Source organism: Lepisma saccharinum, chromosome 3 (assembly GCF_977018435.1).
Source record: "Lepisma saccharinum chromosome 3, izLepSacc3.1, whole genome shotgun sequence".
NCBI classification, from domain to species: domain Eukaryota; kingdom Metazoa; phylum Arthropoda; class Insecta; order Zygentoma; family Lepismatidae; genus Lepisma; species Lepisma saccharinum.
The window spans coordinates 71,471,965-71,485,709 of NC_139231.1; the positions used below are offsets into that span (position 1 = coordinate 71,471,965).

General features: G+C 38.3%; 1 protein-coding gene across 5 annotated transcripts in view; it reads right to left on the minus strand.

The window, feature by feature from the left end:
- The window catches only part of LOC145985122 (apoptosis-resistant E3 ubiquitin protein ligase 1), a 179,524-nt gene that overhangs the window by 54,596 nt on the left and 111,183 nt on the right, over positions 1-13,745 (minus strand). For all 5 annotated transcript variants that reach the window (XM_083118761.1, XM_083118759.1, XM_083118758.1 and 2 more), the window contains one exon: positions 4,572-4,728. In XM_083118761.1, the coding sequence (XP_082974887.1) occupies positions 4,572-4,728 (157 nt within the window). The remainder of the gene's footprint in view (positions 1-4,571; positions 4,729-13,745) is intronic.

A 13,745-nucleotide genomic window follows, 5' to 3' on the forward strand; every position in this document is an offset into this window, starting at 1 on the left:
CCGTACATCTCGGACTTTTTCACTTAAAACATAAATGTACGCATCCAAAGATTTATATGCTTTAAACGCTTGCTCTGTGTAAGAAGAAATACTTTCTTTCTATTAAATATGTAGGCTACACATATCGCCAAATGCAACGAGGCTCAGGAAACAGATATCATCTTGGAATAATCTCGTATTACTTCGTAGTTGCTCATCTAATTGATATGGAAAACCCTCTACTTTGTCCAGATATCTCTTCTTCTTTTCGTCGTCAAGTGATTTTGCATTATCTATTTCATCTGGTACACAAAAGGAGAAGAGATATCTGCAAGTACGTGCTGGAATTAGGCTTAAGGCCTACCCAGTGGCAGTGAACCGGAGGTTGCTGTGCTACAGTTCCACAATCGATTGAGCTGTTCGATATGTTTTTGTTTATTCATGGGTAGACCCTATAGCCAAAATTGGGGGGAATCTTCTCCCTCATGTCTCCTCCTAATTGCCAGCACTGTTTGTAAAGCAAGAACATTTATTTCTGAATTCTATATTTGAACGGCAGGATTCAAAACATGAAAAGGAGAAATACCATGAAGAAAAAACAATAGCTCCAGAGATGCTCCTTTTCCAGTTTTTCTGGCATTAACCGTGGGTAAACTTATGCTTACATACATTTTTCCTATTCACTATTACATTCATGTATTCTATGTAAGTTGTGTTGCCATGTTTTTCAATATGTGTTTTTCCCCTTAAGGCTCGGATGGGCCTTTGGCAGATGCCAGGGCAGCTATTTTTTAATTCTCCTCTCCTTTCGAAAAACCGCTATGATATTCCAAAATCTGAAAAATTAAATATGGTCAGATATTATCAATAGTTTAATAGATTTACGTAGCGACAAAACTATTGAGAATATCTAGACAACAACGAAAGTAAGCCACATGAAGAATCACGTGAATGCTCTTGAAGGAATTCTAAGCAGATGTAATTTTTCAGATTTTGGAATATCATAGCAGTTTTTTGAAAGCAGAGGGAAATTCGAAAAAGGTGCTCTGGCATCTGCCAAAGATCCAGTCAAGCCTTACAGAAGAGCATTGTATGCTTTACAATTTCTTTTTTTTTCGCTCCCCTGCACTTAACACCATGCCATGAAGGCATATAGGGGGTGTGGGGGTAATGCTCCCAAACTTTCTTGATCCGGTCATGAGTGGGGGGGGGGGTGATGTGATCAGCATAACGCTCCTGACTGCCTTTAACCCCACAGGGTTTCCCCCAGGTAGCCATGTCATTCAATGCTGGGTGGGCACCGGGGCCGCTTCCAACGTTAGAAAAGTTCCCGGATTTGAACTGGGCGGGGATTGAACCCGGCACCTGTAGCTTGGTAGTCAGACGTGTTACAATGCTGGAAACAAATGAAGTTTCATCTTGATGTCATCAGACAAACCCTGACGGGGTTGTAAACATGGGGGCTGAAAGAAAGCCATGTTATGATCAGACCTTCAAGAGCAGGGGAAAACTAGTGGTCGACGAACTTGGGGCTGAAGCAAGTTTCATTGAATATTAGTGTTTATAGTGATTCTGTGAACAGGCAGAATCCTGGAGGCACATACATTGATTGAGTTGGTATTTTAAGTCCACTTTATGCACAGAAAGGCAAATCGAGACTGAACCTACAGTTTAAAGTAGGATCCAAACCACTATGTGCCTCCACTGGGTATCAAACTCGAGACCCCTTGATTACAAGGCGACGACACTACACATAGTGGTTCAAATTGCACTTTAAACTGTAGGTCCAGTCCCAATTAGCCTATCTGTGCATAAAGTTGAATAAAAACTAAAAAACTGAACAGGCAGAATGTAGTAAAACTTGGAAGCAAAGCCAGAAAATTTATAGAAGGGTCAGATTAGCAGATGGGAGATGCACAAAAATTCTCAGAAGTCTACAGTTAATATAGAATATTGCACACATATACATAATAGTAAGAATGCCATTATGCATACACATGTACGTTGATTTAATAATAATAAAAAGAAACTTCATGGTACAACAGCTCTCTGAGGGCTAGGACTTGCCAAGCAGCTTTTCATTGGGTGATGCATAGTCAGACCATTATGTCCCATAGCTACTGTTTGCTGGCTTTCAAGACCATAGCCTTTCAAGACCACCAAAATTTTAGGGCTGTCACTGGAAATTGAACCTGGGGCAACAACTCATACTAAATGCAAGAATGCTAACTATTTGACTATGTTGGGGCATTATTTCTTCTACAAACTTGGGGTCAAGAGGGTAAGAGGCACCTGGTTTTCCTTTAGCAATGCCACTGGTAAAATGCCATAAATTCAATACAATTAATTCAATTAATATGATACATAAAGAAGACACCATCAGGGGAAGATTTTTCAGAAGAATTTGAAGACAATTTTACACTATCAAGTGTGATTCATAGATTGAACAGCATGAAATGATCCATGAAAATTGCAGAAGATAATCTGGGTTACTGCAAGCTAAAGTGACGAGCAGTTGCAAAAATATTTTTAGAGTAAAGACCTTCTTTTATCTGTCTCGTTTGCATGCTCCTTATATATGAGACAAGTCAATTGTAGATCCATATTCTAAAAATATATTAATTTATATGTTTTCTCATGAACCTTCTGTCTAGGACTGAGTTGGCAACACTTGGAATCAATAATATAATAACAACCCGTGGCACAACAGCCCATTGAGGGCCCAGGCCTACCTATTGATTGCCGGCCTCACTCCCACCCGAACCTACTCACACTCTCACCCGAGGTGGGAGAACGTCCAACCAGTTACGGGCTGACGTGTGGTCAGCACAACAAACCCCCATTCATTGTTATAGGTTTTCATGACCGGGTTATGCTACTTATTCCTAGCTCCCCAATTTCCTCATGATGGTGGGTCGCCACTGGTCCCATACACAGGCCAAAATCTCAAGAGAAAAGTTGTTATGCCCCCCTCCCTCCAGGAGACTTGAACATGCACACGTTCCATAGCCAGAGCCCAAAGCATGACGCCTTAGACATGGCCACAATGCAGGACTTGGCCATATCTATGAATATGAAATTTTCAATGAATTGTGAGTGGATGAGTGACACTGAATTTAAGAAATCGGACTTGGAAGTAGTATTTAATGAAAATGATGCAAGTGGTGGTGAGTTATTTGTAGTAGCCCAAAGATGTAGGTAACAGGGTGTGGTACTGCTTCGTAAGCATCGGTGCAAGATCAGCCATGAAAAACTATTAAGATGTTGCATCCTCTAAGTTTCACATAAATATATCTGCAATTTGAAAACTTACTTTGCAGAATTGCGAAAAAATGGAATGAAACAGGGATTCACAAAGTATAAAACATATCTTTAAATTATATTCAACCCTTCCATATCAATCTACCAGAGTTTTGCTTCAAAATAAACAAAAAATGTTCACGTGTCACATAATCAAAATATTAAAAATAGCTATCTTTAATCAGGAAATCCACTTTTGCCACAAAATGTTGCTGTAATCATACATTCTGCACAATTTACAGGATATTTAGACTGCATATAAGTGTCATGCATTTTGCAAACACCATGATATACCTGGAGTCTGGATGAGTATCTGCTACTTATCAGTGATTAAATCCAAATCAATACTTTTTGAAAACAACAGACAGATTTCATACTAAAGTGACAAGTGACCTTTCACACTGTAATAATGTGACACACAGCATAACTCTGTATTTCATTGGTTCATCTTTACGTACCACCCAAAGTAAGTCGCTTGTCACTTCTACCTGAAATCGGTTGTGTTGATATATTAGTATCAATAAGAGCTCCCAAGAATGAACATTTTAAAAAAAACTTTGTCCCATTCTACCTAGCATCCTACTAGAGCATTTTTGCAAAACCTGGGCAGAATGAGGCACTTTTATATTTAAATTCCCATGCATGTCATGTTCGGTGATTCTTACCTGCCATGTCAGCAGAACCCACAACCATCTTTTGGTTCTAGTGTGAAAAATATCAACGTTTCCAATTTCCTTAAATTGTGATATATCAATCAATATTTTACAGATCACTATCAATGTGTGATGAAATCTCCTGAGATTGAATGCACAAAACTGGTTATGCCAATCAATGACAAGTTATCCATCACCAAGTAATGTCAGTTCAGTGTAAAGAGGCATCAGCAGAATGCTTCTCAATCCTTTTTTTTTTTTTACCTAACTTTCCTTATTATAAACAAAGCATTTCTGCTCCAGACGAACACCTTTATGTGAAAGCTTGAAATGCTAAGTACTACATTCAATATGCGTAGCCATGGATGCCTACAGAAAACTTTCTCAGGGGGTAAAATTCTCTGAAGTGGGACACACACACACACCCTAAAGTATAAGTTTTATATTTCTGTTCTCACCACCATACAAGAAATAACTATTGTCTCTAAAAGAGTAAAACTTCCCTGCATTTCAATTTTAAAAAATCGCTTAAAGATTATGAGACTCAATTGCAATTTATTAGTTCTGATTTTGAGACTCAAGGAATGGCCTTGATTTTAACGACAATTGCCACACTGTGCATAAAGAAGTCAGAAATACCTTTGGTAGTGATGGACAAGATTATGATAATTTAACCACTGCCGAAGGATGAGTCGTTGCTGAAGTAAATGGGCTGCTCGGTGCAAGCGCTCCTGGTCCCAGTCTGGGAGACTTGACAGCTGCTCCAATTGAGCACAGCTGACAAGGCTCGAGATCCCTGGAAAGTACGGAAAAGGTCAATTTTAGAAGAAATACTGTGAAAAATATTGTAAGAAAATTATTAGTTTACATACTCGAACAAGGTTCTGTTAAAATATTAGGTATTACAGTTCAAACACCACGATTTCAAGCTGCCCTAATTTAAGTACTGCTTCGGAGGAGAGAGTATCACAGTTATAGTTGCATTAGTGGTGGCAAAAATTTGAACTGTTTTTTTCACCAGCATTCGCTTCCCATGATCTTCATAGCCTCTATACCCAAGTTTCACCTCAATCTGATGCTTCAAACGGAATCCAGAGACCTCTGAGTAGGGAAACTTTAATTATGACCACCTGGGTTTTAGTAAAAACTTCACTGTTCACTCCGCTCGTAGTAATAATGTTTCTATAGTCACATCAACCTCATACTTACTACTTAAAAACAATTATATGATTTGTTACTGATTACATGATGCTGAGTTTTGTATGTGGAGCAAGGTCTTGAAAACCAGAAACGGTCAGAATCTGAAATTTGTGTTGGCATTTTGATGAATTCTTGTAGTTACCTCCCCAGGGTTGCCTCCACGCATGAGATGTGCAAGCCCCAGAGCCATTTGATACAGGACCACTGTCAGGCTTTCTACCGATCCACTGCGGCTTAGGATTTTTTTGCACATTAGTATACACTCTATAAGCAATTAACTGTCAAGGCAGACGAAACAAGGCTTCATCGAATGTCGATGCAACCCACTCCTCCCCTTCCTAGCGCTGTGTTGTGTTTCTGCTCAAAGTTTTGACAGATGTCCTCAAATAAGGCAATCCATCACATTGTGCAACGGTGTCATTTAATTATTATTGATTTCCCAGCGGCAACATTGAACGAGTGTGTCAAATCCCATCCTTCATTCTGCTGCATAGCTGAAGAGAATGCCAACAGTGGAAACGGGATGAAATCCGCCTGCAACAACGAAGCTATCATGCAAATTGAATTGCATAGAATCTTGCAATTAGAGACATGATTTGCTCAAAAGTATGGAATTGCCCAACTATTATTAAATAATATCAGTATAATACGGAAAACAGAGAACAAATATTTGGGATGTCGCTGGGAAATGAGAGGGTAGTTGCATTTACTATATTCATAAATATCACATGCAAAATATGGGGTTAAAGCTCCATCAATTCTTCTCGCCTCTTGGACGAGAGTGAACATTAAAAAAAGGCGCTCCTGTCGATAACAAGCTAGTGACTACTCGCACCATAGGCGAGAGTGCCAACTCAGTGGATGCCCAACTAGATTTTGATGTTAGAAATTTCAATTAAAAATATATCTTCACGTTTATAGTCTGCCATCTTGAAATACGTCGACCGATTTTGTTAAAATGCCACACCAAATCAATATCTGGCTGCTTAATTACAGCTTAAAACTTTTAAAATATACAGCAGCTATCGTGGTAAAAAAAAAAAAAAGGAACTTGGCACTCCCTGTCTCTTCAAAACACGCACTATATTTAAAAATATTTTCTTGTGTACCTGTAGCGCAAGTGATGCTCTAACATTTCTATAAACTTCGCTCTGTAGCTCCATAAATATAGTTTATCCGTGAAAATGTTACAGTTCGATTGACTGGTTGATTTGGTTTATTAGTTCGGTTTTTGCAACTCTTTGTCTAGTCGCGAAGATAAGAATGGCAGAATTGTCATGATCAAATCGATGAAGGGACACACATAGAGAACACCCATGACAAGGCCGGGATTCGAACCCAGTAACCTGGAGTAGCAGCGCATTGTGATAACTACTCTGTCACGGAGATCGTAAGTCGCATTTAAAGTGTTACCATCTTAGGCCAGTGGAAAATTTTCGCCGTTAATTTTGGATACGTGTAACACATATAAGCGGAAGAACTCGATGTTTTCCGCATATCTGCAGCTACTTGTAGATGAAAATGCATGCATCAAAACATTTTGTAACAATTTCTGTTAAGTGTTAGAATTTACAAATATACATGAATATACAACATAAAATTGAAACCTCAAGTTGATATTTGAGGGTTTTCTTACAATCTTCCACACTACAATAATTTGCACCTACTGATTCTATACTTTTTGTTGCATCTTTCCCGTCACTATAGAGAACGTATTTTCTACTGGCGGTTGACCTTGGGAGCTACTTCAATCTGCAAATAGTCTTCCAGGTCATGTGCGCTGGCGCGTGTGGCAATCTCAGTTGCGAAGGGGTCATCGAACGATGAACATCGGCTCTACTATAGCAAGCTGTGTTGGGGCGTCAGAAATAAGTACAATAAGCTGAGGTATTTCGGGCGCCATTGTCCCCCGCGCACATGAGGGTCACTTGTAATAGAGCTCTTAGCAGTTTACAAAGTTTACAAATGCGCGAGGAAGGAAACATATGCTTACAATGGTAACATGTAACCAACTCGACTTCGTTTTGTATCATGAGAACAGGGGCGGCGCCAGAAAATTTTGACAGGGTGGGCAGGAGACAATTGCTGATAAATGAGGGTGGGCAGATATAAAATTTGAGTTTCAAAAACACGTATTCTCTCTGTCTCCAGAACTCCTTTGTATTTATTTAGCCTTTTCTCTTTGTTGCTATACGTTTTATTTATCTTTTTCCACCATTTTCCACTGATGTATCCCCCTTTCCTCTATCTCGCCTTCACACACATATGGGTAAATAGTTCGCCAAATCTTGATTAAACTTTTCTCGATCTACTCCAATCTAGAAAAAAGTAGCGTGAGGACTTGATGTCGTCACTTGTTCTAAAGCTGCTTGGCTATCTTTCCTATGTCAATCTTGATATAATCTCCCTATTCCTCTTAAATAGTGTCCCTTCCCTGATGCCCTCCAATTGCTAACATTGTACTTCGCTTTGTTCAGGGAATATTTTTTATCTTATCCCTTTAAATTAATAAGGTATTTAACATAGCGCATACTTTACTAGGTGAACGAAGCAGATCTGATTAATTTTGAATGATTTAACTTCCCTTTCTTTCACTTTTGGCTAATCACGAAGATGAGGATGAAGTGGGACAATCGCAAACACACATGGGCAATCACAAAAGAAGCTCCACAGAGGATTGTACTGGATGCGAATCCAGACGCCAGAGCCTCGTTAGTCTGGTAAATGCTGTCATAGTCAGGAAGGCTGACATTTGGGTGGCAGATTGGAGTATATTGTTTAATTCATGCGACAATTATGAAAAATATGAATGAAATTCTTTACAAATGCAAGAAACATTTCAATACAAGAAGTATTTCTATGTGTGAAACTGGCGCAAGGAGAAGGGCAAGGCCTCATACTTCATGGAGGGAAGCCACTTTGGAGCAAAACTACATGAAATGTATAATTTTATCGTTTTAGATTCGGAAAGCAGGTTATGCAAAAAATCGACTTTTACACTTGCGCAAGTTTCAACTATCCGCCTTAATTTGCTACTGTTAAAACGAAATAACTTGTTTGTGTTGCGATACAATGTTGTATGCCTCGTACATCACATATTCAAGGATGATGACAGAAAGTATGGTAAACACCAACAATAGCGAAGAAATATTTTTATCTTCATAATTCAAACGAATGATCTTGAATATACAGTTTTAACAATATTATGTTCATTCTGCATTAAAATTTCCTGGCATAATAACGTAATTTTCACACAAGATAAAAATTAAAATTGTAAAAATAAAGGAATTTGTGCAAAATGAATATCGACATGCTAGATATGATTCGATAGAAATATGCATAGAGATTGAGAAAACAAATAATGTGTTTAACTATATTATAGGAAGTAATTTACACAAAACAAATACGAAATTTGATTATGGTAGCCAGATGTAGCTATTTCTCTCTTGTTCACATCTTACCTTCGTACAAATTGGGTATCTCTTGTTCATTGCGCTTTGAAACTCTTGGAAACAGTCTCAATTACTGACAATTACCACACGAGGGAAATAAATGAAATGTCCATTACCCAAAACGCTTGGTTAAAGAAGCCTAGTCGTGAATCGAAGTTATTTTGCATACGTACTACATGTGGAAGTAACGCGAGGATGTTTTAATTTATTCATTTGTTTATATTTTTATCATATCATATCATGATTTTGTACTCCCACCTCGGAAAAAGTGCACGTTGTCTGTAGTGAACTGTTAAATCGATCACTGGTCTTATGTTTCAAGCTTTAAGTAAGGAATACAATTATAAATAATAGGTATTATCTGTCACCGTATTTTATTACGATTTTCGCTATCTTAATCGGTAAACTAATGTAAATCCAAAGACATCGAAACTTCTTGTGAGCCTTTCTAGTATCGACAATATTCAAAAGGAAAATATGCACGGAGTCAAGACAAGAATATATATATTTTATTGAAGCATTCGTATTTTCTCAAATACTTATTAATAATTCTTGAATTTGCCTGGGTGGGCAGAGAAATTTTTGGGTGGGCGCTTGCCCACCCGTCCCGCCGTCTCTGCATGAGAAACGTTCGGTATTTGGGACACGAAAGTAAACAAAGACAGCCGAACATAACCGAATCGCTCCCTGAATTGTTGCTTTCCAGCCGCCAGTTCAAAATGCGGGGTGTGTAACAGATTTCTAGTCGATTTTGACATGAATAACCTTTATCTTAGGTATGTATTAGTATTACTGACTTCCACTCAATTTTGCTTGAATCGCATTAACACAGGAAAAATTTCCGCCCTTACGACCGGGCATATAATACTACACTTAAATCTGGCTCTGGGCCCGAGGCTCAGCTTGCGCCATGGGATCTCAGAAACTGCATCTTTCTTTGGAGAGTAATAAACATTGTCACAGTACAATACAACAGGTTACTAAGTAACATAAATTAACGGACCTCGCAAATATTACTTTCGAATAGCACCGTTGTTTCGTCAGCATTTCACATTCTGTTGCTTATAAATTATTATTTATTTACTTAAATGCTACCTTATGTTAACATTTACATTTATATATATATTTTTTTCACATTTGTATTTTTTTAAAAATATTTTCTTGTTCTTTCACAAGCCGCGGTGGCTCAGTCGGTAACGCGTCTGACTACCATGCTAAAGGTCCTGGCTTCGATCCCCGGCCGGTTCAAATCCGGGAACTTTTCTAACGATGGAAGCGGCCCCGGCGCCCACCCAGCGTCGAATAACATGGGTACCTGGGGAAACCCTGGGGGGTAAAGGCGATCAGGGGCGTGATGCTGATCACATCACCCCCACTCACGACCGGATCAAGAAAGTGTGGGGCGTCACCCCCACACCCCCTATACGCCTTCATGGCGTGGTGCTATGCACAGGGGAGCACTTTACTTTTCTTCTTTTTTCTTTCACATTTATATAATCCTATGACTAATATTACGAAAATGAGAATATTCGTAATTGTAGGTAATGTGAATTTTTTATTTCTCTTTAGTGTAATCAAGCTTTCCATCTGTACTCATATATTATCATATTATATTATATATACTTATATTTTCTTATGTAGCTCATGACAAGGGTTAGGTGGTAGAGCAGCCTACGGCTGAACCTCACCCGCTAAATAAAGGAATTATTATTATTATTATTATTATTACTACTAGAGACCGGATATTAAAGGGAAGTCCTTTTTCATTTTTCAACACGGATCATGGAATAAATAAGAACAGTGTGGATAATTATCTTCTCCCAACTTAAGATTACATGGTTTTGACTTCCTTCTTTTTCCGTTTTTCAGCCCACATTCCCTCCCCCCTTTTTTAAAACATTCTCCTTTCTGGTCCCTTTATTGACTAGTTTTTCAGCCTACATTCCTTTCCCCCCCTTTTTTTTAAAAAAAACACCCTCCTTGGTCCCTTTAGTGACAAGATATAAAATATTTTGTACGACTGTGTTTTCCATGAACAAAACATTCAACAATTGTCTATTTGGTGCAGTTTAGAGGAAAGAAAGAACAAGAGCCTTCTACCTTACCTTCCCTCCACGAGTGTTGGGAGTACGTTGCAGCGATTATTGCAACAATGCAATCTGCGTTTAAGCAGTAACAAACGAATTGTAAGCGGCACGCCTTTTGGATTAAAAGTGTACTTATCTGATAGATTTAGATTTGTATTGTGAAGTTTTTTTAGAATAGTTTTAACTTTAATGTGCGACAGTGACGACAGTACTGAGTGTCAGTGAAATGGCGAAGCAAGGTACAAGTGGCAGCAAGCCATGGGATGCGGTAAGTTGTTTCAAGGAAGACTTCATCGAAACGGATGGTAAGATTATTCGCTGTACTTTACCTTCAAAAAAGGAAAATGAAAAAGGGCTGTAGTTTATTTTTGCACTCCACTAAAATATATACAATTCAAGGGATACATTAATACGAAATTTAATGTATCCCTTTTTATATACCAATGGTATATATTGCGCTTTCATTTAAAATAGGATTTTTAGTAGAGTGCAAAAAAAAAAGCAATAGTTCTTTCCCCATTTTTTGGCAATAATTTTCCCTTTTTTGTCCTTTCTAGAGGAAATTTTCCCCCTTTAAAATCCAGTCTCTACTTGCAGCAGAGTCCATACAGTTGAGGCCCCAAAGCACTGTTTCATGAAAATTCTTCACAGGGCCTATGATATCATTGTCTGTATGTGTGTCTAGTGGACCTGGTCAATTTTATTATCTATGCATAGAAAGCGTCTGCAAACTTTACAAAGATCTAATGATGTACCAAGATTAAAGCACATGAATTTATTACTACTTATTAATGCTGAAAGAAAAAGTACAAATCACTACAGCTGTGATGCCAATCTGTGCTTCATTAAAACTTTCCCTGCAAGAGTTAGCTCGCTGAGGCCATGAGATAATTACATTTTTGCTCTAAATTAATTCAACGCTACCGTTTTTGGTCCCTGAGAACCTATGACTTGCTGACATTGGGGCAACCTTGTGCACCGTGACCTGCCTAAATTTGAGAATATGCCTATTTCAGTGGCGTATTAAGGGGAGAGGGTAGGTTATAGAGCTTGAACAACAACTTATGCAAAAAGACCTCACATACTTTTTTTGATTACATGTAACTACATCATTGTTGGTCATGGATCACAACATTTGCCAATGTACATTATTTAAATTTTCTTCACACACATGCTAGAGATACCATGTTCGAGATAAGTCAATTTTCAGCCTATTTAAACACACATTTGCGACTGTAAAGAACTAATGATGATAATAGTGCTTTGTCTCATAATCTACAATTGACGACGTTGCATGCAAACAAAGAGTCCCTGCGCAGGCATTGTTTTTTTTCTAGTATATGAAGGTATTGGTCGCCGTGAAAAGCGCAAAAATATATCACTAATTTTCATCTACTTTAATACAGCTATACAAGAAGATAGAAGCCCTGCAAAATTCAAAACTATTTTGAAAAATTTGATGGATTCAAAATTGTGTACTTTTCCTTTCATGGAAGACAGTTTAGTTACAGTAACGACGCTACACACAAACGCGCACGCACACACAAGAAAAAAAATGGTAAGGGTTGGCAGATGAGGGGCACATAAAAAAATCTGTTAAGATTACGGCTGAGCCGATACTACTTTGAACCGATCCCGATAATCTTACAGATACCCACCAATAACGATACTTGAAAATTGTAACAATTACAAGTTGTTCAAAATATTGGTTAATATTGAGCGGGTGAGTATTCCACGCCAATTAAGCATCAATTTATCGAAGTTTTGCTTTCAGATATCAAAATATCAAGATCAGAATATTAAAATACCTGCTACGTGATCACAAAATTCACTTTTTCACATATTATTGGTGCAAATCAACGTAACTTTGATTTTTTGCATAACTTTCCGGTTAACTACATTGTGAAAGTGTCACGCGGAGGTTTTGTGGACCCGCGAACGGTCAAAATGCCGTAGAAGTAAATAAAATCTTACCGATACCACTGATATTGGCAGATACCGACACATCGTGCTATTATACATTGAAAATTGTTTTTTTTAAAAAAGGGCACAATTGTCCTCTCCCTTTAGCGTGCATTTACGGAAAATTCGACCCGTAGTGATTTGCGTGAAAATAATAATTGCACTTACGTAATTTGACGTGCAGAAATAATTGTCCCCGCCCCCTCCCTACCTTGAACATTCCTATGGAATACGTTGCAACTGTTAGATCAATATTTATATCCACACACTACGTACAGGAAGCAGTTATCATGCGAGAATTAAAATGTACTCCATCATCTTCCGGTTCTAATTTACGATGCGAAAGTTGGGGGGAAGGAAAAAAAAAAGGTGCAGCGTGACCGATGCTCTGAACCAGGCACGCGAAGGTTTACTACTTTTCTCCACTGACCGCCTTGCGAGCTGTAAAACCCCAGGAAAGGCCACAATAGAACTGTGATCGTTCAGAACGCTCGATAATCGATTGAGGATATAAGGAGAAAGACAAACTTTTTAAAAAAATGGACGTTCTGAAGGAGGTATCAGCCGGCTGAAGCATTTGAATAAATATTTTTATACGGTTATGGCTTATGGGTCAGGAACATGGACCATGCAAAAGAGGTAGTAGATATAGTGTTAGAAGTACGGCAGTTAAAGTAGAAAAATGTAGAGAGCTTCTCGGATGGTGCAGTGCTATCATACTGAAATACCAGATCGTAGAGGTAGGTAACTGTTTTCAGCTTTGCCGGTGAGTACTTTCAAATTCAAATTCTTTTATTGTTACTCCAGCAATCGTCAATGTCAGGGTTTATATGAAGTCTGAGAATCATTCCAGTGTATTGAATGATTATTTTTAATATTTACCGGGTGCTCGATACCTAATGGTGAGGATGCAGGAAGTATGAAGACGCGACGTTGTAAACATCGCTCCCAGCACTTTCAGTGTGTAGTTACCCATTCACGAACTACGATATCACCGCGAGTAACAGGCAACTTTTTGCTTTTTGTTCGAGAAATTTTGACTGTAACCAGCTAATTTTAAAAGCAAATAACTGTAATTGCGAGAGTTACTTCTTGCAGTAGAAGTAATGTTA